Source organism: Ruditapes philippinarum, unplaced genomic scaffold, assembly GCF_026571515.1.
Source record: "Ruditapes philippinarum isolate M1 unplaced genomic scaffold, ASM2657151v2 ctg1180_1_1_1_1, whole genome shotgun sequence".
Classification (NCBI taxonomy): Eukaryota; Metazoa; Mollusca; class Bivalvia; order Venerida; family Veneridae; genus Ruditapes; species Ruditapes philippinarum.
Genome location: NW_026860099.1, coordinates 21,844 through 44,531, shown reverse-complemented (window position 1 = coordinate 44,531; position 22,688 = coordinate 21,844). Strand labels below are relative to the sequence as shown.

At 32.9% G+C, this 22,688-nt stretch overlaps 1 protein-coding gene across 1 annotated transcript in view; it reads left to right on the top strand.

Moving 5' to 3' along the window:
• The window catches only part of LOC132758894 (uncharacterized), a gene marked incomplete at its 3' end in the record, with an annotated part of 53,531 nt that overhangs the window by 9,014 nt on the left and 21,829 nt on the right, over nt 1–22,688 (top strand). The window contains 4 exon segments of the mRNA XM_060750603.1: nt 4,985–5,048; nt 5,372–5,453; nt 16,284–16,369; nt 16,689–16,889. Of these exon segments, the coding sequence (XP_060606586.1) occupies nt 4,985–5,048; nt 5,372–5,453; nt 16,284–16,369; nt 16,689–16,889 (433 nt within the window).

Below are 22,688 nucleotides of genomic sequence, written 5' to 3'. Positions count from 1 at the left end.
TGAATTGCCAAATAATGTGAACTTTAACAACAGAAAACTTCGTCTGCAGTTTTTATTTGGGTTTATCTGGTGGGTCAGGCGAGTTTTTGAAGCAATGCATCAAAAAAGTAGATTGATCTCTAAATGAATCAATTATAAATCATAAAAATGTAAAATTCAGATAACAGTCTTCCGTTTATAGCAAAATAATGTGTCACAATATCAACATGCAATGCAAACTTATTCATGATTGTTTGTACCTTAATGTACCATTATTTTTGTTTACACATATTACAGCAACAAAAACATCCTGAATTTGGTCACTTTGAAGTTCATCCCAAATTTTTCATTCCAGTGGGTGTTCTTTTCACTATTTATCTGGGACTTAAAATATAACTACTGTATCTTTAGTCCGAGGTACTATTTGTTACTATTTTTATATAATGTTTGTTTATTTGTTATATTCATAATAAAAAGAAACAAACAAACAGACTTTGTTCATTTTGACTACTGTTTTGTATGTTTCAAACAAAATACATAATTATGATATAATAATGAGCAAGGCTACCAAAGTAAACGATGAACAATGTCTTTCGTCAGCTATGAAAAAGTATAATATACAATTCTGGAAAATTCAATTAACCATTGAAAAGTTTATTAGAAAATATCTTGTCGTGAGATGATTACTAGGTCATCGTCAAATGTTGCATTTCTTGCTTGGACGCCCTTTGATGCTTTGCATCAATGCTTTTCTTCTAAATCTATATAATGGGCTGCTTGACATTTTCATGAAGGGTTTAAGGGCTTAACACGGCACTTTTGAATTCAGATAGGAACTTTCATATGAGGAAGTTACAAACAAATAGTAAGGAAAAGCTGTTGCTGCACATATAGTTTCCGGTTCGTCCTGCATGAATAATGAACGGAAAACGGTTAAGTAGCGATATGATCTAAACCCGAATGTCACTTGAAATCATCCCAACAACAACAACAACAAAATCATTCTTCGAATGACTAACTTCATTGTTACACTCATGATATTAAGAAAGAGTTGCAAAGTTGTGCATCTTGACCAATTCCTTGAATTGAACAATTACTAAAAGGGCACAGTATTAACATTAATCCTCATTGACCATGGAGAACACACAGTATGATTGTTTGCTGCGAACCAAGGTTCCCGTCTTATGATTTTCATAGACGCACGGTTCTTACGCCTGCGCAGTATCACGGGTCGGTCTAAAACGCAGACGCTTATATGCAGACAATAAAGGATATATAGTAAACGCAGACAATATAGAATGATATAGAGTGTTTTCACAAAACACAGACAATATAGAATAAGAAGGTGTAAATAAGATACTTAGAAGCTGTTTAGATTTGTATGTTTAAGATCAAAAGTTTAAGATATTAGAGATTTGTAGGTATAAATATTTGATAATAGATTAGATTTTTTATTAAGATGATATAAATTAAGAAATAATAAATAGTGATATTAAAAAGATTTTTTGACATACTATGCTTGATTTGTATTAACTTTTATGAATTTAAGATAAAATGTCTAATATAAGTTTTGTTAACTTTAATAAGCAGAATTTTAATGGGGACAATAAAGTAAATTTCAAAACAAATTTAAAAAACAGAACATATTTTTATTTGATTTTTATACATAGTCCATCTACAAAGTAATCATTAAATAGTTTATAAAACAATGTTACAAAGCATTTATAATTATTAAAAAAAACAACAATGTGATGTAAAAATATAAATATAATTATCATTAAAAAAAATATATGTACAATATCAAATGACTTTATATATCTATATTGTCTGCTTTTCTTGCAATTACTATATACTCTTTATTGTCTGCATTTTACTATATGTTCTATACTGCTAATAAACCTAGAGTAAAATGCACACGATATAGCGTATAAAGTAACTGCGAGAAACGCAGACAATATAGATATATAGTGAAAATAAATTTTGCAGACATGTATAGCTTTTATTTACAGTATAATTATAGTAAAATGCAGACAATATATAGTATATAGAACTTGCGAGAAACGCAGACAATATAGATAAATAGTGAAATGAATTTTGCAGACATGTATTACAAGCCAACTTGTACATGTACATGTAGTTATATTTGATTTTTTACATTATTTGTTGTTTAGTACTAAAGAAAATTAATAACAGTCTTACATTATATCAAAATGTGTTTATTGGGGCTAGATTAAAGCAATATGAAGATCAATCATCATTTACCACTTTCTAATTTCTAATTTTACTTGAATTAATTTACTGTTTCACATTTCAGAACAAACTGCTCATCTTTCAGAAAGAAAAAGAAACACATATGTCTTGGATGAATGACACACTATTCTCACCCTAACCAGTTCCTCCGTCTGACAGTTCTCACTCGAACCGTTTCCATCATTTTCCTCCCCTGATAGCCCCCACCTCCCTAAAGAAATATCATATATTTATTTTCATTTTTTTTTCTTCACAGGAATTTAAGTTTTATTTATATTATTTTCTCTCATGGTGAGAATTATTGTAAGCAACATTTTTATTTTATGAATAATATTATTAAGGAAGCAGTTTCAAATTTTGTTAATTAAAGTATAATATGCAATTAAGTTGTTGAAACTTTATCAAGTTCTTAAGATCATAGGTTTCTTTAATGAAAATTAACCAAGCTGATAGTCGGCCACAACTAAATGACCACTCGGGCAATCCAATAGTTGCACTTGGTGCCTGAAAGGCCTACTTTTTCTACGACCTTGTAGCATTTACAGGAGGCACGGCAGCCATTTGTTTGATCTACGACTGCTTCTCAGCGATCGTAGAAAAAATGCACGATCTAACGATAATCGTACGATTATGAAAATCTGCGACGTTTGATAAGACACCGCCAAAATCGTACGATCGACGTTCGACAATCGTACGATAAAAACGGTCGTACGGCCGTTGATAAGACGGGCCCAAGGATTTAAGAAAACCATGTTTTATTCTACACATTAGCTTTATGTATTTGTGATGACCTACCAAGATATCCGTGATACTTAAAATTATTTACTAGAATCTTTGACAAATATATTATCTCGCTAGTAATAAAATGTAGTTCTGTATGAAGATGGACGATTCTTTGACTACATTTGACATACGAGCGTATATAAAAGATATTGAATGAGTGTATGTTTAATACTGAATTTATTGAAAGAGTTGAATAAATCATATTATGTGAGCCTAATATTATTTTATTCAATGAGTTCAATAAATTAAGTATAAATTAATATAAACATACACGAATTTAAAATTCTATTTATCACATACCAAAAAATAGAGAATGTGTGAATTGAAAAATAACCATTTTCATTGACGCGCATATAGTTTAACGCTTACATTTAGCGCTTCTAAATGCTGTTTTTGTATAACCTAAATGACGTGACGTCATTATATATGTACGACCGTGCAATACCAATTTAAGCTCACCTGAGCTAGCTCAGGGTAAGCTTTTAGGATCGTTGAATGTCCGTCGTCTGTCAATTGTATGTCGTCCGTCCACATTTGTTCGCCAACACTCTAGTGGTGACATTGTTTGCCCCAATCCCCATCAAACTTTGGCAAGTTGCTTGTCTAGGTGATTGCTCGGATGATTTCGAACATGGGTTATCTCGGATGAAAAACAAGGTCACAGGAGTTAAAAATATTAAAAATCAAAGTTAACACTCTAGTGGCTACTGTTTTGATCTAATTATCTTGGAAATTGGTCTGAAAGTTTGTTTTTATGATTTTTAAGTCAATTTCGAATTTGGGTCTCCTATGGTGAAAAACTAGGTCACACCGCCCAAGGATGAAAGAGGCTTATTAACACTCAAGTGGTTATATTTTTTACTCAATTGTCATCAAACTTGGTCAGGATGCTTGTCTTGTTAATTGCTAAAATGTGTTCGAACATGGGTCATATCAAATAAAAAATAGGTCACAGGAGCTAAAATAGAAAAAAAATCTTGTTAACTCTCTATTCGCTACTGTTTTTATCCAAATATTCTGGAAATTGGTCTGCAAGTTTGTTATTATGATTTCTAGGTCGAATTCGAATATGGGTAACCTGGGGTCAAAAACTAGGTCACACTGCCCAATTATGGAATAATCTTGTTAACACCCTAGATGTCACATTTTTGACTCAATTGTCATCCAACTTGGTCAGAATACTTGTCTAAGTAATTGCTCGGATCAGTTCGATGGGTCAAGTGAGCGATATAGGGCCATCTTGGGCCTCTTACTACGGAGTCGTAAAAGCAGCACGGGTATGTGATAAAGACTGCAACCGACACGAAAGTGCACTACCACACTCCTCAAAGATTTTGACAAAGAAGATAAACGACAACTTTACATAAGTTACTTTACATAAGTTGGTTGACATACATTATGATATTCTTTGTATTTTTCTTTGCTTTACCCCAAAAATATTGAACGTCGGATACATGTGTTTGCTCTACCTGGAATTATTTGTCACTTAATGTACATATTTCTACCCAAAGACTAATAGCAAATATGTCTTGAATTCCCAAACATAAAGTACCAAAACTTTTCTCACAGCACAGATGACCAAATAAAATCATGTCCAACAGGTGACAGATTACAACTACGTCTGCCATTTTTCCAATAAAACGATACTGTCATTTTTGCCTTTCACAATGTCTGACAATTTTCCTCTTCACAAACGCTTCAATTTTACCCTCAGCAATATCTAACACTAGTGAATCTATACAACTATGGTACTGTAAATGTGCCTGTCACACGATCCTAGGCAATTGTTTGATAATCCAAGATACCCGTGTCTCTTCCGTGCTTTAAGACGACCGGGTCTGTTAGTTTGCACTGCATTGGTCTGCTAACTCACTATAAACATGTCAAGAAGGTGATCATATATAACGCTGCACGACTCTTTAATACCACGCGGCCAATTTCTTTATTGATAAATTTGTTTCTATATTTTCAGATTGTTTATGGTAAAAGTTATGATACGGGAACGCTGAATGGTATAACTTTCGAATGTTCAAAAGGTATTGAAATGTTACGATACATGACTTAAAAATAAACAAAAGTTAGAAGCTGCTGTCAATTTGTTATAAACTGAGCTTCTCATAAAGTTAAGTTATCTAAATTATCCGCGATGTCAATTTATAGCCTTACGTTAAAATTTTCGTCGATGGTAACCTGAATTATATAACGAAAAAAAAACTGCATGTTTTATTTTTGAATATGTTTATAGTTTGAAGAAGAAACAATCCCTAATGAACGGCTTTTCTTGACTATAGCAAGCCTATTAGAAATGAATGTGGTGTAATTATAAAATTGATGCATCTATTTATATTGATTTACATAGGTTTCTCATTTTACGGCGGTAATTGTTACAAGGCAATAGATGTTCCAGCAACAGTAGCCGTCGCCTATAGTGTCTGTTTTGGGTAAGTATCTGAAAAAGTCTAACATATAAACTTCGTCCAAATACTAGAATCTAGCACCTTACTTCCATTTTTACAGTTGAACAGTTAGAGGTTAGGAAAAGAGTTAGCAGCCACTCAATCCATCAACGGGAAGAAATTCATATAATGAAAATATCTCAAATTAAAAAAAAAAAACTTACTAAATCTAAATGCCTGTCACTGTTAGTTTTACTATGACCATAGTGATTTATATTGGCTAAACTTTAACATAATACTCTATGTAAGAGAAACGTGATCGACAAGACTCCAAAAACAAACCGTACAACACAGCCACTCCCCTGCCTTGCTTAACAACCTAAGTGTGTTGTTATTTATCCTGGTTAAACTCTAACATAATTATTCATATAAGGAAAACGTGATCGACCATATTCCAAAAACAAACCTTACAACAGCCACTACCCTGCTCTGCTAAAAGGCTTAGAGGCCTTAGAAACTCCCCTATAAATCAGTTATAAACGCAATAACTATGTGCCTATCGCACGAACATGTCTCGCCTAAAAGCTAATGGAGCATGTACTTGTCGGTACTCCAATATCATGTCTTTGTATGACTAGTTTTATATCGAAAGGACTTATATACATGGTTTCAGATTAAAATATGGCCGTAAAATCCAGCTCATCACTTTCTCACAGGAAAGTCTTCAAGTAGTGTTTACTACGTGTAGGGTAAATTGTGCTGCCGAGATATCCCCCTAAACTTTCAGATATATAATCTAATTTCAGAGATTGGCGACATAACATAAATTGTGAGGATGCTCAAGCAAAGTAATGACAAAATATTAAAATGATCTCTTGTACTCAAATCACGTTAAAATGACAATTTTAAAGTCCCAGCATGAATTTCTGTATACATGCTTTACGAAGTTAATACGCCAACAAAATCATAAAGTAGGTTTGAAACAAGTGATGTGATTTGAACAAAACCTGGAAGTTACAATTATAGAAATTGGGGATATTGTATGATTGAAACATGTCTAAGTCATTCATTTCAGATGTTCGTTAACGTTTCCAGAATTCCCTGTCTTTGACAACTATTGTGAATTCCTAACATTCTTACCTGATCCATGTTGGTCAAGTTAGGTAATCACCATTTAAGTCTTTATAACGAGAAATGGTTTGTTCCTGTAAGTGCCTAAAGAATTTATTTGAAGTCATTTATAGACTAATGAATAAAAAAAATCAAAATGAAAAAATGACAATTTTGCCTGTGTCTCCTTTTAAAGAGATCAAATACTTTTCACGGATGGCACATTTCTTTATAACATGCATAACCGTTTATTAAGCGAACTAAAGGCAAGTCGCATGTTATGTTTAGAAATCTATTAAAAGTAACAAATTGGTGATAAGACAGGAAACTTGTGAATGGTTGTCAAAAATATGGTGGCTAATAAAATGCAAAAAACAATAATATTATATTTATAACAAACTTACTTTTCATGAAACAGTTTAATATTTTATATCATTAGACATGTCTGTTAACTCATATTTTATACATTATAAAAAAATTCATTATTTTGTTTTATTCTTAGTAAAGAGCTTAAGTGGTGCTGAAAACTATTGAAATCAAAGTTGAAAAATAGCCGAGTTTTCTTTTACAAAAGCAAAACATGAAAATCGGATTAAATTTCAAACACATGAAAAATATGAATATAAAGAACTTTAAAATGATAAAGAATCTAAATAATCGATTCAAAAATAAAAAGTAATTAAAATTTTAAAATTCTGCTGCTTAATAATGTATATAAATATTAGCTCATTTGCCATCTATAAAATACGACCCTACAAGTTATTAAAGCACTGAAATCGAGTATTGAACGCAATTTATTTATTACTAACAAACTTCTTAAACAAGCTTATTGCTACCATCAATTGCGTAAATATTTTACAAAGTTTTAGCATCGTAATTCAGACTTAGTTTTAAAATTTAATTGTAATTTAAAAACTCTTTTACGACTAGGTTTTCCTCTTTTGATTACATCGTCGGGCCTTTGTAGGTGATTTTCTTGTTGCTCTGCCTTCCTTTAAGGCATCGAATACTTTGGTATTGGTCATAAGGCTGTACCTTTTTCTACATATTTACACAATTTGTTACGTGTTTTATTTACATTTTCGTGTCATTCAGGAACATATTGGGGCTAAGAGTGAGGTTTGGCGGGCCTAAAACCGGTTTAAACTCCCCAGTGGTTTTACAAACACTGACCGTTCCAAGGTTGTACCACTCTATGTTTCTTAACATGTTTTTCATGTCTGTATTGTTACTTGTTTTGGATGTTTACATTTGTGTGATGTCTGTCTTGTTGGTTTGTCGTTGACGGTAGGTGTTTTCTCAATTTCCCCCTCTCCCATTTTTTACCACCCCCACCTTTTCACCCTTACAGCCCTTATCCCTTTCATTCCCTTATGTACCCGTTTTAGTGTAAATTATTTCACATAACATGTCCCACTCCTTTCACCCTTATGTCCACTCCCGGTTTTTGTTTGGTGCCTTCTGGGTGCCCTACTTGAGTGTGTTGAAAAACATAAAAAAAAACATTATTTGCAAAAGAAAAGCATCAACACAAGTCTTTTTCTCCGGCATCATAAACACACCGTACAATCAAATGGGCAGACAGCTGTTCCAGCGTCCACAGCTGTACCAGTATATACATGTCGGCGCGGGGAATACAATTGACGTACGATAAGTATTTATCTATTTTTAACATATCCGAACTGTGTTCGAGTAAATCAATGTTATGGATTTCATAGTCAACATCCAAAGAAGCATGCTAACAAATTTCTGGTCCTGTGCAAGCTTTACTTCAAATGAATTATGACTGAAAATAACCACACTATCCGATGAGATGCGGTATTTTTAGTTTGAAGTCACAAAAACTTATATTTTCTCATGATAATTAATCCTTTTTTCATACGATTCGTAAACGTCAACATTTTGTCATTAAATATTCCAAACCATACCTTCAAAAAAGCTTTTCTGTTAAAGTTATAAGGTATTTAAGTTTGAGTGTCATCAAAATTTTAGTAACGTCATCAGCTGTTCGCCTCTTTTTAACGATAACATCGACAGCAATTCATCGGCAAGGATGAATAACGCTGAAAGCTGTTCAAAGAAACAATTTTCAGAGCTTTTGTCCTACAGTCACTAGGAAAAAGTAAAACTTTTTTGTTCATTTAAAATATTACTTTATTCATGATACTTTCTAATTATATTATTTTTATTATTACTTTCTATCATTTGTTGTATCTTAGCTGTGAGGCCTTTATCTCCATTAACCGCACTGTATTTCAATATTGATATTGTTCATATGAATGAATGAGTGAGTGAATGAATGAATGAATGAATGAATGAATTAATTAATTAATAAATGAACGAACGAATGAACAAACGAACGAATGAAGCAATATACGTATATGTTAAAACAAATTGTCTGTAGAAAGTATATGAGTTGTAATATTATAAAAATTACATATCATACATTCATTTTTCTTCCTATGCATGTCCTGTTGTTGTTTTCTATTTCAGAAGGCCACATTGGAAATAAGATATATATGATTTTTATTGTATGTTATTAATGTATAACCTTCTTTAAATAAAAATATTATTTTTAACCAGGTTTTCCGAAGGAAAAAACTGGTTATTAGATTGAGGTATGTCGGCGGGCGGATGGGCGGACGGGCGGGCGGGCGTAAACAATTTCTTCTATGCGCAACTCCTTCTACATTTCTCAACGGATTTTGACCAAACTTTCACAGAAGCTTTGTCATCAAGTGCCCTGGCGCATATTGTCGGGGTTTTGCGATTGGATACTATTTGACCTAATTATGGCCCTTTGTTTTTTTTCCTTATATAGAATATATAGTGAACAATTTCTTCTGTGCGCAACTCCTCCTACATTTCTCAACGGATTTTGACCAAACTTTCACAGAAGCTTTGTCATCAAGTGCCCTGGGGCATATTGTCGGGGTTTTGCGATTAGATAATATTTGACCTAATTATGGCCCTTTGTTTTTTTCCTTATAAAGAATATATAGTGAACAATTTCTTCTGTGCGCAACTCCTCCTACATTTCTCAACGGATTTTGACCAAACTTTCACAGAAGCTTTGTCATCAAGTGCCCTGGGGCATATTGTTGGGGTTTTGCGATTGGATAATATTTGACCTAATTATGGCCCTTTGTTTTTTTCCTTATATAGAATATATAGTGAACAATTTCTTCTGTGCTGAACTCCCTCTACAATTCTCAACGGATTTTGTTCAAACTTTCACAGATAATATTATAATATAAAAAGGTAGCAAGATCTATTAATATGTTTCTGAAATGTTAAATTCAAAGAAAGTAAAAGCAAATTTAACGCTGAATACGAATACTCTGTATTATAACTAAATCCATCAAGTGTTATTATAAATAATGGCATATAGTAGACATGTCCCATGCAGTAAATGGATGTGTAACCACAGATGTCTGCCATGTAAAATGATTTATTTAAAAAAATAAAAAAATTAATAATTTTTAAGAATGGTTATTATTTCTATTGCACTATACATTAAAACAGATTTCAAGGATAAATAACAACATGTTTTCCATGCACTTTCATAATTTGGGTTACACAGCCATTCACTGCATAGGACTTGTCCATTATATGAATTATTTATGATAACACTTGATGGGTGCCTTCATTTACAAGACTGAATATTAAGCGTTAAATTTTCCTTTGCCTTTTGACTTAAACATTTCATAAACCTATTACAGGAACTCAACTGAGGTTCATAAGCCTAAAAACATGAAATTTTATTTTTTCACATAAAAAAAACATGAGCACTAAAACATAAATATTAATAAAATATAACCAAGAAATATAGGAGAAATACATTGAAAATCATATGTTTGTGCTATTCTCAGTGCGAGTGAAAAGCGTTTAAACTCTTTTCAATTTTGGGTCATTTTTTCACTTTTATAATATTCTGGAAAAACGGAGCAAGCTAATGATCGGAAATTTTGCATATAAGTTATTAGTATTGATCTACATCAAATGGTGAAATAATCTCAAAAAATTATTTCCAGTCCCGTCATGTCAAAAACCTTAGTGGAGTCCCTTTAATAGGTTTTGCTACCGTTTTATATTGAAATACAGTGCGGTAAATGGAGATCAAGGTCTCTAACCTAAGATATAACAAATAATAGAAAGTAATAATAAAAAGAATATAATAAGAAAGTATCAGGAATAATTTAATATTCTTAATTAACAAAAAAAGTTTTACTCTTTCCTAGTCACTGTAGGACAAAAGCGCTGTTGTAAATACATGTAATTGTTTCTTTGAACAGCTTTCAGCGTTATTCGTTCTTGCCGATAAATTGCTGTCGATGTTATCATTAAAAAGAGGCGGGCAGCTGATAACGTTACTAAAATGTTGATGACACACAAACTTAAATACCTTATAACTTTAACAGAAAAGCTTTTTTGAAGGTATGGTTTTGAATGTTTAATGACGAAATGTTGACGTTAACGAATCGTATGAAAAAAGGATTAATTATCATGAGAAAATATATGTTTTTGTGACTTCAAACTAAAAATACCGCATCTCATCGGATAGTGTGGTTATTTTCAGTCAAAATTCATGTGAAGTAAAGCTTGCACAGGGCCAGAAATTTGTTAGCATGCTCCTTTGGATGTTGACTATGAATCCATAACATTGATTTACTCGAACACAGTTGAGATATGTTAAAAATAGATGAATACCTACCGTACGTCAATTGTATTCCCCGCGCCGACATGTATATACTGGTACAGCTGTGGACGCTGGAACAGCTGTCTGCCCATTTGATTGTACGGTGTGATAAATTTTGTCATTTTTGATCTCGATCTATATTCTAGACGAATACGATTCGCACACGTTATTAAAATATTTATTAATAGTTGTTTAGCTATATCAAATTGAACATATTAAATAGAGAAATAAAGTTGAATTGACCTTTTCTTTACATGTATGTGATTTTTTTAATATCAATTATACCTATGTGATAATAACTGCCACGGATTCACTGGGGGCTTAAGGGGCCACGGATCCACCGGGGGTGTCACATTGAAGGTTCCATGATAACCGCCATATGAACACATTCACCGATGTTATAAAAATCTAAAGTTTACTAGTTCTTATTTAATGTGAATTCTGCTGAAGCCGGTGCTAGGAGGCGTGGATGGTAGCTTGCAATTACCACTACCGTCCATGAACAGGCTCAATCAAATTGAGCCTGCAATATTTTCTTGTTTTCCGTGTTGGACTTTTGTTAAGGATTCTGTTTTTTCTTTATTTTATTACTAATAGGCATTATTATTATGTGTAATGGAATCAAGCAAAAATCTCTCTTCTCTCCATACAATTTGATAAAAGTTACTGTTGTTTTTGTGAAAACAGTCCTTACTTAGTACATTACTTATTGTGCAAAAAATCCCAAATCTGAAACTTAAAGTAAGGAAAATAGCAAACTATAACTTTTCTGCTGGAGAGAAAAAATAATACAACATTTCAAGAATGTATGAAGTAGAAAGTTATTTCATAAAAATAATGGATATATAATTTGGCAAGTTTCTAAACTGTAACCGAAGCCTGGGTATAAACTGTAACAAAAGTGAATCAAAGTCGCTCGGTCTATGCTGTAACCTAACACAAATAACCTCAATCTATACTGTAACATTTGTTTTTTTTTAAAACGCATTTAACGAACATGCTTAAATGATAACGGAATGGGAGAAAAATACGTTGGTCTCTCGATTCAAATTTTCAAACCGTCCAATCTGCACATTTATGAGACAATATATAGAGATAAATCTTCGGTGCAGGGTCTGAAGAAATATATGACTAGATTCGGGATCCTGTTCCTTACAAGCAATGCACAAAAACATCTTTTAGAATCTAAAATACTTGTAGTATGGACCTGAATAAAAATCCCCTACCCCCCTTCCCATAAATAATCCTCCATCTTTAAAATTCTATACTGTAACCGGAAAACGCGATATTGTAACACGTTCCCTACGCTAAGCATGTTCCGGTTCAGTTATAATCAGTGGACTTCTGGTCCTTTTTAGTCCAAATTTGCATGCACACGGGAGAATCACGCCGTTCGTTACCCAAACTAACAAGTAGGCGGTAGTTCTGGCTTCCAAAACTTTATAAGCCGCTATTTAACATTTTTGTTTTTCATCTGATGCATTAAAGTTTTGGATTAGACCCGTTACGAAACCTAACCAGAATAACACAAGTTGATTTATTCTTGTTTTTCATTTGCAAAAACACTTGACCCAATCAATTCTTTTGCATTTTACGATAAAACAGTTATTTTAATATCGTTCTATACCAATTAAAGTATCAAAATATTAATACCGTCATTAAAATTGCCTATTTAACTATAAAACATCAATTTACGCCGACTACAGTCGGCCATGACATTCAGGTGCCACGCGAGACCTCGTATGACGTCATTCGCGGGAACGATTTGAATAGAGTCGTGTACTATATTTAGAACATTTTGTTGACATGATATTTTTATTCAAGATAATGTTTTTATTTATTTTCATTTATTTTTTAAAACTTAAATATGATTTTATTGAATATAAAAGTCAGTAAATCACCTTTTTCAATATCTTTAAAAAAGTAATTTATAAAAATATTGGAGGCACATGGGTTCATAAAGGTCAATCTCGTAATCACCTCTTCAAAAATTTTGGCAATATGGCGGCCAAGTGCCGAAATCTTTACCTGTCGGAAACTATTAGGTAGTAATATGTAATAAGATTTTTATTTGTCCATCCTTGGCTGATCAACAGATTATATATAGTTTTATCAAGGTATGCTTCACTTTACTTCATGGCATGTTCGATGAATAAATACGAGCGTGTCAGATTCCTGGCACGATTATTGGTGGACTTTCCCTACGGGGTTATCTTCAGCGTTCACGTCATGTCATTGTATATAAACGGGTACGCTGAAGACCTTAAGCTAAGTTGGCGGATGCAGCGAAAAAGTAAATTCTTCCCTTTTTTGTCTGAAATTCGTAATGTTCTAGTGTTAAGGTACATATAACAACCTTTTACCGCAATTTTTTGGGCACACAGGATTTTATTTCATGATGAACCACTAAACTATTTGTTTGTAACTTCACAAATACTTTGAAATCTTCCGTAATAGGAGATGCAATACAATTGTTTAGACAGAATTGACGATTTTGAGCCAAATTAATTTTTGATTAATATTGATAATGTTATATCATTGAAGATTAGTGATCATGTGTGTTGAAGGTCTTCGGGATCATAATTGGATGTCACTTTACAAAACAAAATTTATCCAAAACTCGTAACTTTTGAGGGGGGATTCTACTGAATTATGGTCCTTTGTGAACTTACTGAAGGTATTTACTTAAATCTGAATGCATTTTTTGTTACCATAAATAGAGATCCTTATCGAAGGACCATTACACATTGATTTTGACTGATCATTAGCCTTCTGTTAGCTCGGAAAATTCTTGGTCAAATAGTCATTGAGGCCCAAAGGCCTAAAACGGAAAATGAATTTCTTCCTTAGATCAGCTTAGGCTCTTAAAACAGGAATATAAGCACAATATAATTATAAAAGAACATCAGAAATGAAATGAAAATCATACTTTGTGGTTTTCTTAGCCTGATTTGAAGGAAAGGCGTTAAAATGTTTTTCAATTTTGGGTCATTTTCCACAACTGGAATAATTATTCTGGGAAAACAGAGAGGGGCATGATCTGAAATACAAGTGATTGAGCTAGACCTATAGTTATGGAACATTAATTGAAAAATTATTTCCAGTCCTGTCATGCCAAATTACCTCGGTAATTTAAGTTAAATTGTATATCATCAATTTTCAAAAACAACAGAGTAAAAGCCTTTTTAGGTAAGAACACTCTATGTTACAGCTTTGCAGGCAAATAAGTTGTTAATGTATATACTGGTGGTATTCATTTAATTCCGAAACATATAACATCAGTAGTTTTCGATAGAAAACAGATGTTACGAGCCAAGCGTAACGAGAAAGAAAAGCCAGCAACAAACTTGTAACAATAACAAATTTATTACAGAAAAATTATTTAAGAAAAATTAAAGAACAATTTATTTTACAAATACCTGAAATCCAAATAAAAATATAAATCTCAAATGTCTTGTCTGATCCTGGAATGATCCCTTTTTGAATTGCACAGTTAAATCCACGTTAAATCCAAGAACACTTTAGAATAAATTCCAACAATAAAATCCATTAGAATAATTTTAACTATTTTTAAATAATCCAGGCTCCAATAAATCACTTAATATCCAAGTTGAATAATACTCCAAATATATTGATGACTTAAAAGGTAACTGATGACTTAAAAGATCACTGATGACTCAAAAGGTGATACGAAAGAAAAAATGTCTCCTATATATATATTAAGCTAAGAAGTTTCTAGAATAGTCTTCCATTTTCTACAGTAATCATAATCTAGCAACTTCAACAATAAAGATCATTCCGGAAATTTCTATCTAAATATAATGCATGAGTTTTCTACAACAGTTAAGAAAGTTCTAGTACATACATGTAGTTTATGTTCTAAAAATAGAACAATGATAATATTGGAAATACCAACTGGTCAGATATAAATTATATACATGTAATATGTTGCATACATAACACAGAAAATATTCACATGATACCTCATACATGTCTTGAGATCATAATTGAAGGTCTCTATCAAAGCCCGAACAAACTCAGGCATAGAATTTTACTGCCCATTGTAAAAATAGAAATATTTGGTGCAACATGACTGAAGTTTGATCCTTTTTTGATTCCCTTTTCATCATGTCGTCGCATTTAGTGCTTTCAGCATTTTGATTATTTAAATGGAATAATAATACCGGATGACCTTTTTTTCGGGAAAGATCTACTATCAAGAATTTTAAAGGTTTCACAATATTATTTATGCATGATGTAAAGTATTCATATAAATATTATCAACAGAACAAGCTTTATTACTTCCTGAACATTTAGATGCTAGACCAATCTCTTCCACAGATATGGGGATATCAAGTTCTTCAAATGTAGATCCTTATTTTTTGGTGGCTGATTTGTGATATGTCGTATTTTCGCTCTGCAGGGCGCCAGATAAAAACACAAAAATAAGACAAAGTGGTCATTCTCTCCACCGAGCGCCCGACAAAAACACGAAAATACAACAAAGCAGCAACTTTGTCTTTTTTCGTTCTGAGAGGTGCTTGGCAAAAACACGAAAATAAGATAAAGTGGTTACATTGTTGTATTTTTGTTATTTTGTCGGGCGCCACACGGAGCAAAAAGCCACTTTGTCTTATTTTTGTGTTTTGTCGGGCGCCGCGTCGAGCGAAAATACGTCATGCCACAAATTAGCTACCATACAGTAGGGAGCGTCCTGGATTTGCTGGTTCCAAGCCCAAGGGCTTTCTTTAAGACATTTTAGTCTCTCATCGCAGCCGCACTGATAAAGAAAAATGTCTGGAATTAGTAGGTTGTCCGCTGCGAAGAAAAGGTTATAATTGGATAGTTATAAAGGAATGCTGGTAAGGTGGATCAACAGCTGGGACCAAAAAGGTGTTTAACAATGAAAGTAAAAATCAGGAAAAAAAAACTATGAACAGATTTAATTTTCTTATTGTATCCATCTGGTTGAAGATTGAAAATTTATAGTTCCATGTAAGTAATAGAATCACTGCCTAAATTTTTATTGATAGTTCATTGAAATGTAATGTACATAATATTTTCAGACAAGGAAGTGCGCCATATTACCCTAGAGATGAAATTGAATATCATGATTATGTTGCAAAGCTGCTGCCTAAAAAAATTTGGTTTGGTAAGTAGCAACATATGTTAATCTTTTATCTATTTTGTATATAGCACATGTAAAAACGTAACAATATAAATGTTCTGGGCCCCTGCATTTATCCTCAAAATCAAAACATTTTTCACATTTGCGTAAAAGGAGACAGAGTCCATTTGGTTTGGAAAAAGTGACTAAAAGATTTAAGATAAATGATAGCTGCTACGAACATATCTCAAACAAATCTCGAACCATGTTCAAAAGGCGATGAATACTAATTGCTATTACACATTACGTTTTAATGCTTTGTAAAGCTGTTTAATGTGCATTACAATAACATTTATCTTGCTAGGTCTATTGAAAGATTCTGATGATGACAAATGGAAGATTTTGGGAGGGGAAGTTCCATTAGAAATGATACCAAGATGGGGTAATGGCCAACCTGACTTGATGGGTGGTAATGCCACTGCTGTTGATCCAAAGAATGAAGTAATGATGTATGATGCTGGTGGAATATTGCCATTTGTATGCAAATATCCTGCATGTTTGGAAGGTAGGTGTTGACTGAGAGTTTTGTATTGAATCTTTCTTTAAACATACTATCAGTTATTTGCATTTCTTACTTATGTAGTTGTTAAGTGCAAAACGGAACAATTGCTAATGAATCTAACAAAAAACTTGATAAAAATGATAGAAGATGAAACTAAAGTTTTGACATAAAGGTCAATTTAATTACCTCTTCAAAATAAGAGTTTCCAAATGTAATCTTCTAGTTATGAAAGAAAATTACTTAATTTTGAACTTCATTCTTTGTTCTTTTACAGCTGATTTGAATGCTCTAAAACGGCGGCATAAAGACTTTGTTTGTACAACATTAAATTTTGTCAATTTTTGAACTAGGAAATGTATATTATAAACATGAATTTTAGACATGTAATACCTTATCAGTCGACAACAGTAGTGTCTGGTTAGTACATAAACTGCTCGCAGAAGACTTGTTCAGTCTAGGTGTTGTAGGGTTACATAAATGATTGATTAACTATCAGCAGGTCATAAAGTCCATATTGTTGCATAATGGCAGGTAGCAAAATTTAAATACTGATGTAAAATTAATAAGTATGCATATCTATTGACTCAAACCTGCCTTATATATTATGCCCCTGCCATATAATGGCCGAGTCATATAGTGTTACCCTGTTCCGTCCTTCCGTTCTTCCGTCATTCTGTCATTCCGTCATCATCAGTTTCCGTTCATTATCTTAGTAACGGTTGCACACATTCAGCTCAAATTTAAGATATGGATATGTCATGAGAAAATACAGGTCAAGTTTGAATTTGGTCTTGGTTCGATGATTTTTGGCAGAGTTATGCCTCTTTTACTTTGAAAAAATTAAGAAATTTTCAGTTTCCGTTCATTATCTCCCCAATGGTACAACACATTCATCTCAAACTTGACATATGGATACTTCAAAGGAATGCACAGGATAGGTTCGAATTTGGTTATGGTTCAATGATTTTTGGCAGAGTTATGCCCCTTTCATTTTGAAATTATATGAAATTTTCAGTTTCCGTTTATTTTTTATCTCCCCAACAGTATTACACATTCAACTCAAATTTGACATATGGATATGTCAATAAAATAAGCAGACCAAGTTCGAATTTGGTCATGGTTCAATGATTTTTGGCATTGTACAACACATTCATCTCAAACTTGACATATGGATACTTCAAAGGAATGCACAGGATAGGTTCGAATTTGGTTATGGTTCAATGATTTTTGGCAGAGTTATGCCCCTTTCTCTTTGAAAATAATATGAAATTTACAGTTTCTGTTCATTATCTCCCTAACGGTGTTACATATTCAACTCAAATTTGACATATGGATATGTCAAAGGAATGTGCAGGTCAAGTTGGAATTTGGTCATGGTTCGATTATTTTTTGGCAGGAGTTATGTCCCTTTAACTTTGAAAATAATATGAAATTTTCAGTTTCCGTTCATTATCTCCTCTACGGTATTACACATTCAACTCAAATTTGACATATGGATACGTCAAAGAAATGCGCAGGCCAAGTTTGAATTTTGTCATAGTTTGATGGTTTTTGGCAGATTTATGCCCCTTTAACTTTGAAAAAAAAAGGATTTTCAGTTCCCATTTATTATCTTCCCAACATTTGTACATATTCAACTCAAATTAAAGATATGGATATGTTATAAGAATGCATTAGTCAATTTCGAATTTTTTCATGGTTTGATGATAGCTGGCAGAGTTATCCCTCTTGAACTTTGAAAAAAATCAGAAATTTTAAGTTTCCGTTCATTATCTCCTCAATGGTTGTACACATTTAACTCAAATTTAACATATAGATACATCTTAGGAATAAGCAGTTTAAGTTTGAATTTCGTCGGGGTTCAATGATTTTGGACAAACTTATTTTTCCTGAATGTTGGAAAATTTTTGAATTTTCAGCACTCATACTTTTGTTGAAATGTATGTAGCCATTATTTTGGCTACAAATATGCAATATGCAATTTACAAAAGGTTAAGACTGAATAATTGCCTTCAATATTGTATAAAAATGGATTGTGTTAACATTGAAAAGTTTTGAGGGCTTTGAACTTAAAATGAAAAAAAAAATAATTTCTGCAAACAAATTTGGAAATAAATATTACATCATCTGAAATTTTGGCTGCATGCGGGGGCATCCGTGGCATGATGACACATTTCTAGTATTAAGAAATATATTTTCAAACATGTCTTTTGTAATATGCAGGTTATGAAAGATGTGCTGTTGTGAAAGATTTGTTGATAATAACGATGTGCTGTTATGAAAGATTTGCTGCTATGATTTAAAGATATGTTGTTCAGAAATATTTGCTAATTTCCTATCCCCCTTCCCCTGTGCCCTTTTGTTTAGTGGGCCTATTAATCAATCATTTATTTGATTTCTTTTAGTTTGATTATCTTGTCGGTTACTTTTATTTCTTATATAACATTTTATTGACAAGCCTGTCCGTGCCATCCCTTGTGCCCTGTCCTGTTTTTGTTTGGGGTCCTCTTGGGCTCCTTGCAGCTGGTTCTTGTTGCTGGGTCGTGTGGTGGTTGTGTTCATTGAACACTTTCCTCTTATATACATATATTCCCTTTAAATTCATTTAAATTAAATTATTACAATTTTAATAATGAAATCGCGAATAGAGCTATCAAATTTATTTATTTATTTCACGGAAATATTTTAATTATTTATTTTTACAATTTTAAAAAATATGAAAGCATTTCATATTTGAACACTGAATAATCACAGTATATGGATTGTTTTAGAATCAATGTATTTATTCTCTTTCAATATTGGAATTGAGGAATTGCCCCTAAGGTAAATATTTTTCTTTCTTGATTTGTTACAAACTAAATTAATTCAGCCAGAATTATCACAATGATTTTCCCGTTTGAATACTAGAAAAAAATAAAATATAAAGTTATGTATTGAAAAAAACCTTTAGCTTTTAAAACAATGCATTTAATTATCCATTACAGGTAAAACATATTTAAATTAAACCTAATTCTATAAATTAATTCTATAAATTTGCATTTCAAGTGGTATTATTTTTATACTGACAGTTAAATACTGGTTAATAAAATATAATTACAATAAATAAAAAGATAATAATAATTTTAAGCTTTAACATAAAGCAAATAAAATGTTAAAACTGCTGTTTAAATTTACTTAATGCCATAATTTTTGGGGAACGGATAAAAGCCTCCCCGGACCAAAGCCCTCCCGTCCAATAATGATTATGACCCGCATGTTTACTGAATCAGTTCAATACTTTTCATGTACCATGATATTGTCTTATATGTTTAAAATGCTTATATGACTATTGAAATGTAAATTTAATTAATACTACGCAACTACTTTTTATCATTATTATTTTCATTTTTCCTTCTATTTTAGTTTCCGTTTCTCTTTAATACTAAATCTACCAGTCTTAATTATATTTTTACTATAAAATTTGTCCATCCAGTGACAACTTTCATATCAATCGAATCACATTGGTAAAACAAAAAAAACACCATTCATACAAAGAAAAGAAAATGAAACACAAGTTTTGGATATGATATCATCTTAGATGTAGTAATAGCACTATTCATAATCAATATTTATTTCATTATTACTTTGTTTGTATGTTAATTTTTTCTCAGTTATGAACTGACCATTCCCACTGCTTAAAATTTTGTTTATTAATTTGCACACATGTTATTACAGAATTAAATATTTTGTAATATGTGTCTTCCAAATAGAGAGAAGGTTCTGTTCTGTTCTGTTCTGACAAGGCGGACAAAAGCCTTCCCGTGAAAATGGCAGGGCAGACAAAAGCCCACCCGTGAAATTAACAAGGCAGACGAAAGCCATCCCGTAACAAAAAAATGTATGTATGTTAAATACCTGTTTTTCCCAATCCACTCAACATACTAAAATTGTAACATAAATATTTGTTGTTGTTTGCAATTGGCCTAAGTATGTGTGTGAGCTAGAACCTCCTCTCATGCAGAATATATCTTTCTGAAATGTTTAACGAAGGCTATTGTCCGCACAGTCATTATTACGGGAGCGCAATTGTCCGCGCTGTCATTTTCATGGGAGGGCTTTTGTCCCCCTTGTCATTTTGAACGGGAGGGCTTTTCTCCTACACTTATAATTTTTGTATCCCCCAAGTTTTTTTTCTTACAACAGCTGCCTAACAACAGATGACCCCTGTCACTTGTTATGCAATAAACCCTTTAGGCGTCACCTTCCATGGCCTGTTTTGTCATATGGTCTAGTGCACTAGAAGTGCACAAGGATTGAAAGTTTAGTATGAACTCAACTATATGTATCTTTAGCTTATTGTATACAGTATGTATCAACATGACTCTTACTGTACATTGTAACTAATACTACATGTTTGTAACAATGCTTTTCATTTGATAATCTTGAACTATATATATATATATATATACCACCACATCGATATGCCAGTCCAATTACGGCAGAGCGCCTAGCAGAACAGTCATGAAAGCACAGCCACTGCTCATCCACCATCACAAAAAATATGGTTTCAGAACAGCTTTATATACAGTCACAATTTGCACTACACATTGAAACAAGCTCAACATTCGCATATATAGGGTTTGTTCACTGTTATCATGTCTCACAAATCAACAATGACATTTTGATTGTCTTCTTCACTGATTGGGACCAGAGAACTATATATCTATTTCCGAAAGTCAAGTGGATCCCGTAAGATCAAGTATATCCATAGGATACAATGAATTTAGACAGATAAAGTATATATAAAGGGAGATAATTAAATTCAATACAGTCATACTTTCCCCTGCGTGGGATCACTTAAGATACAAGTGTGCAGATAAATTATAGAAATGAGAGAATATATACATCGATATGCCAGTCAGATTACGGCACAGCGCCTAGCACAGCCACTGCTCATCCACCATCACAAAAATGATTTTTTTAATTGCGTTTATTAGAGGTCGTCGCCGGAAAGCCTATATGGGCGACCGTACACTCAAATCGGGTCACCCTAGAGCGTCCCGCCGAGATTTTTTGTCGATTTTTTTCCAAGCTTTATTGGTGGAGGAAGACCCAAGGTGCCCCTCCGGGCATTATTTCAGGCACGAGCGGGCACCTGGGTAGAACCACCGACCTTCCGTAAGCCATCTGGATGGCTTCCTCACATGAAAGATTTCGACCCGAGTGAGGATCGAACCTACTGTGGTGAGGGACCTGTGATCTCAAGTCAGCGACTTTAACTACTCGGCCACGGAGGCCCCGAATACAAACAATGATTGTGTGTGTTTGTGTTTGTTTACCCTCGCCACCGGAAAGAGACCATATGGGCGAGCAAACAATGATGGTTTCAGAACAGCTTTATATACAGTCACAAACTGAACTACATATTGAAACAAGCTCAACATTCGCATATATAGAGTTTGTTCACTGTTATCATGTCTCACAAATCAACGATGACATTTTGATTGTCTTCTTAACTGATTGGGACCAGAGAACTATATATCTATTTCCGAAAGTCCAGTGGATCCCGTAAGATCAAGTATATCCATAGGATACAATGAATTTAGACAGATAAAGTATATATAAAGGGAGATAATTAAATTCAATACAGTCATACTTTCCCCTGCGTGGGATCACTAAAGATACAAGTGTGCAGATAAATTGTTATAGAAATGAGAGAATATATACACACATACCACCACATCGATATGCCAGTCCAATTACGGCACAGCGCCTAGCAGAAAAGTCATGAAAGCACAGCCACTGCTCATCCACCATCACAAA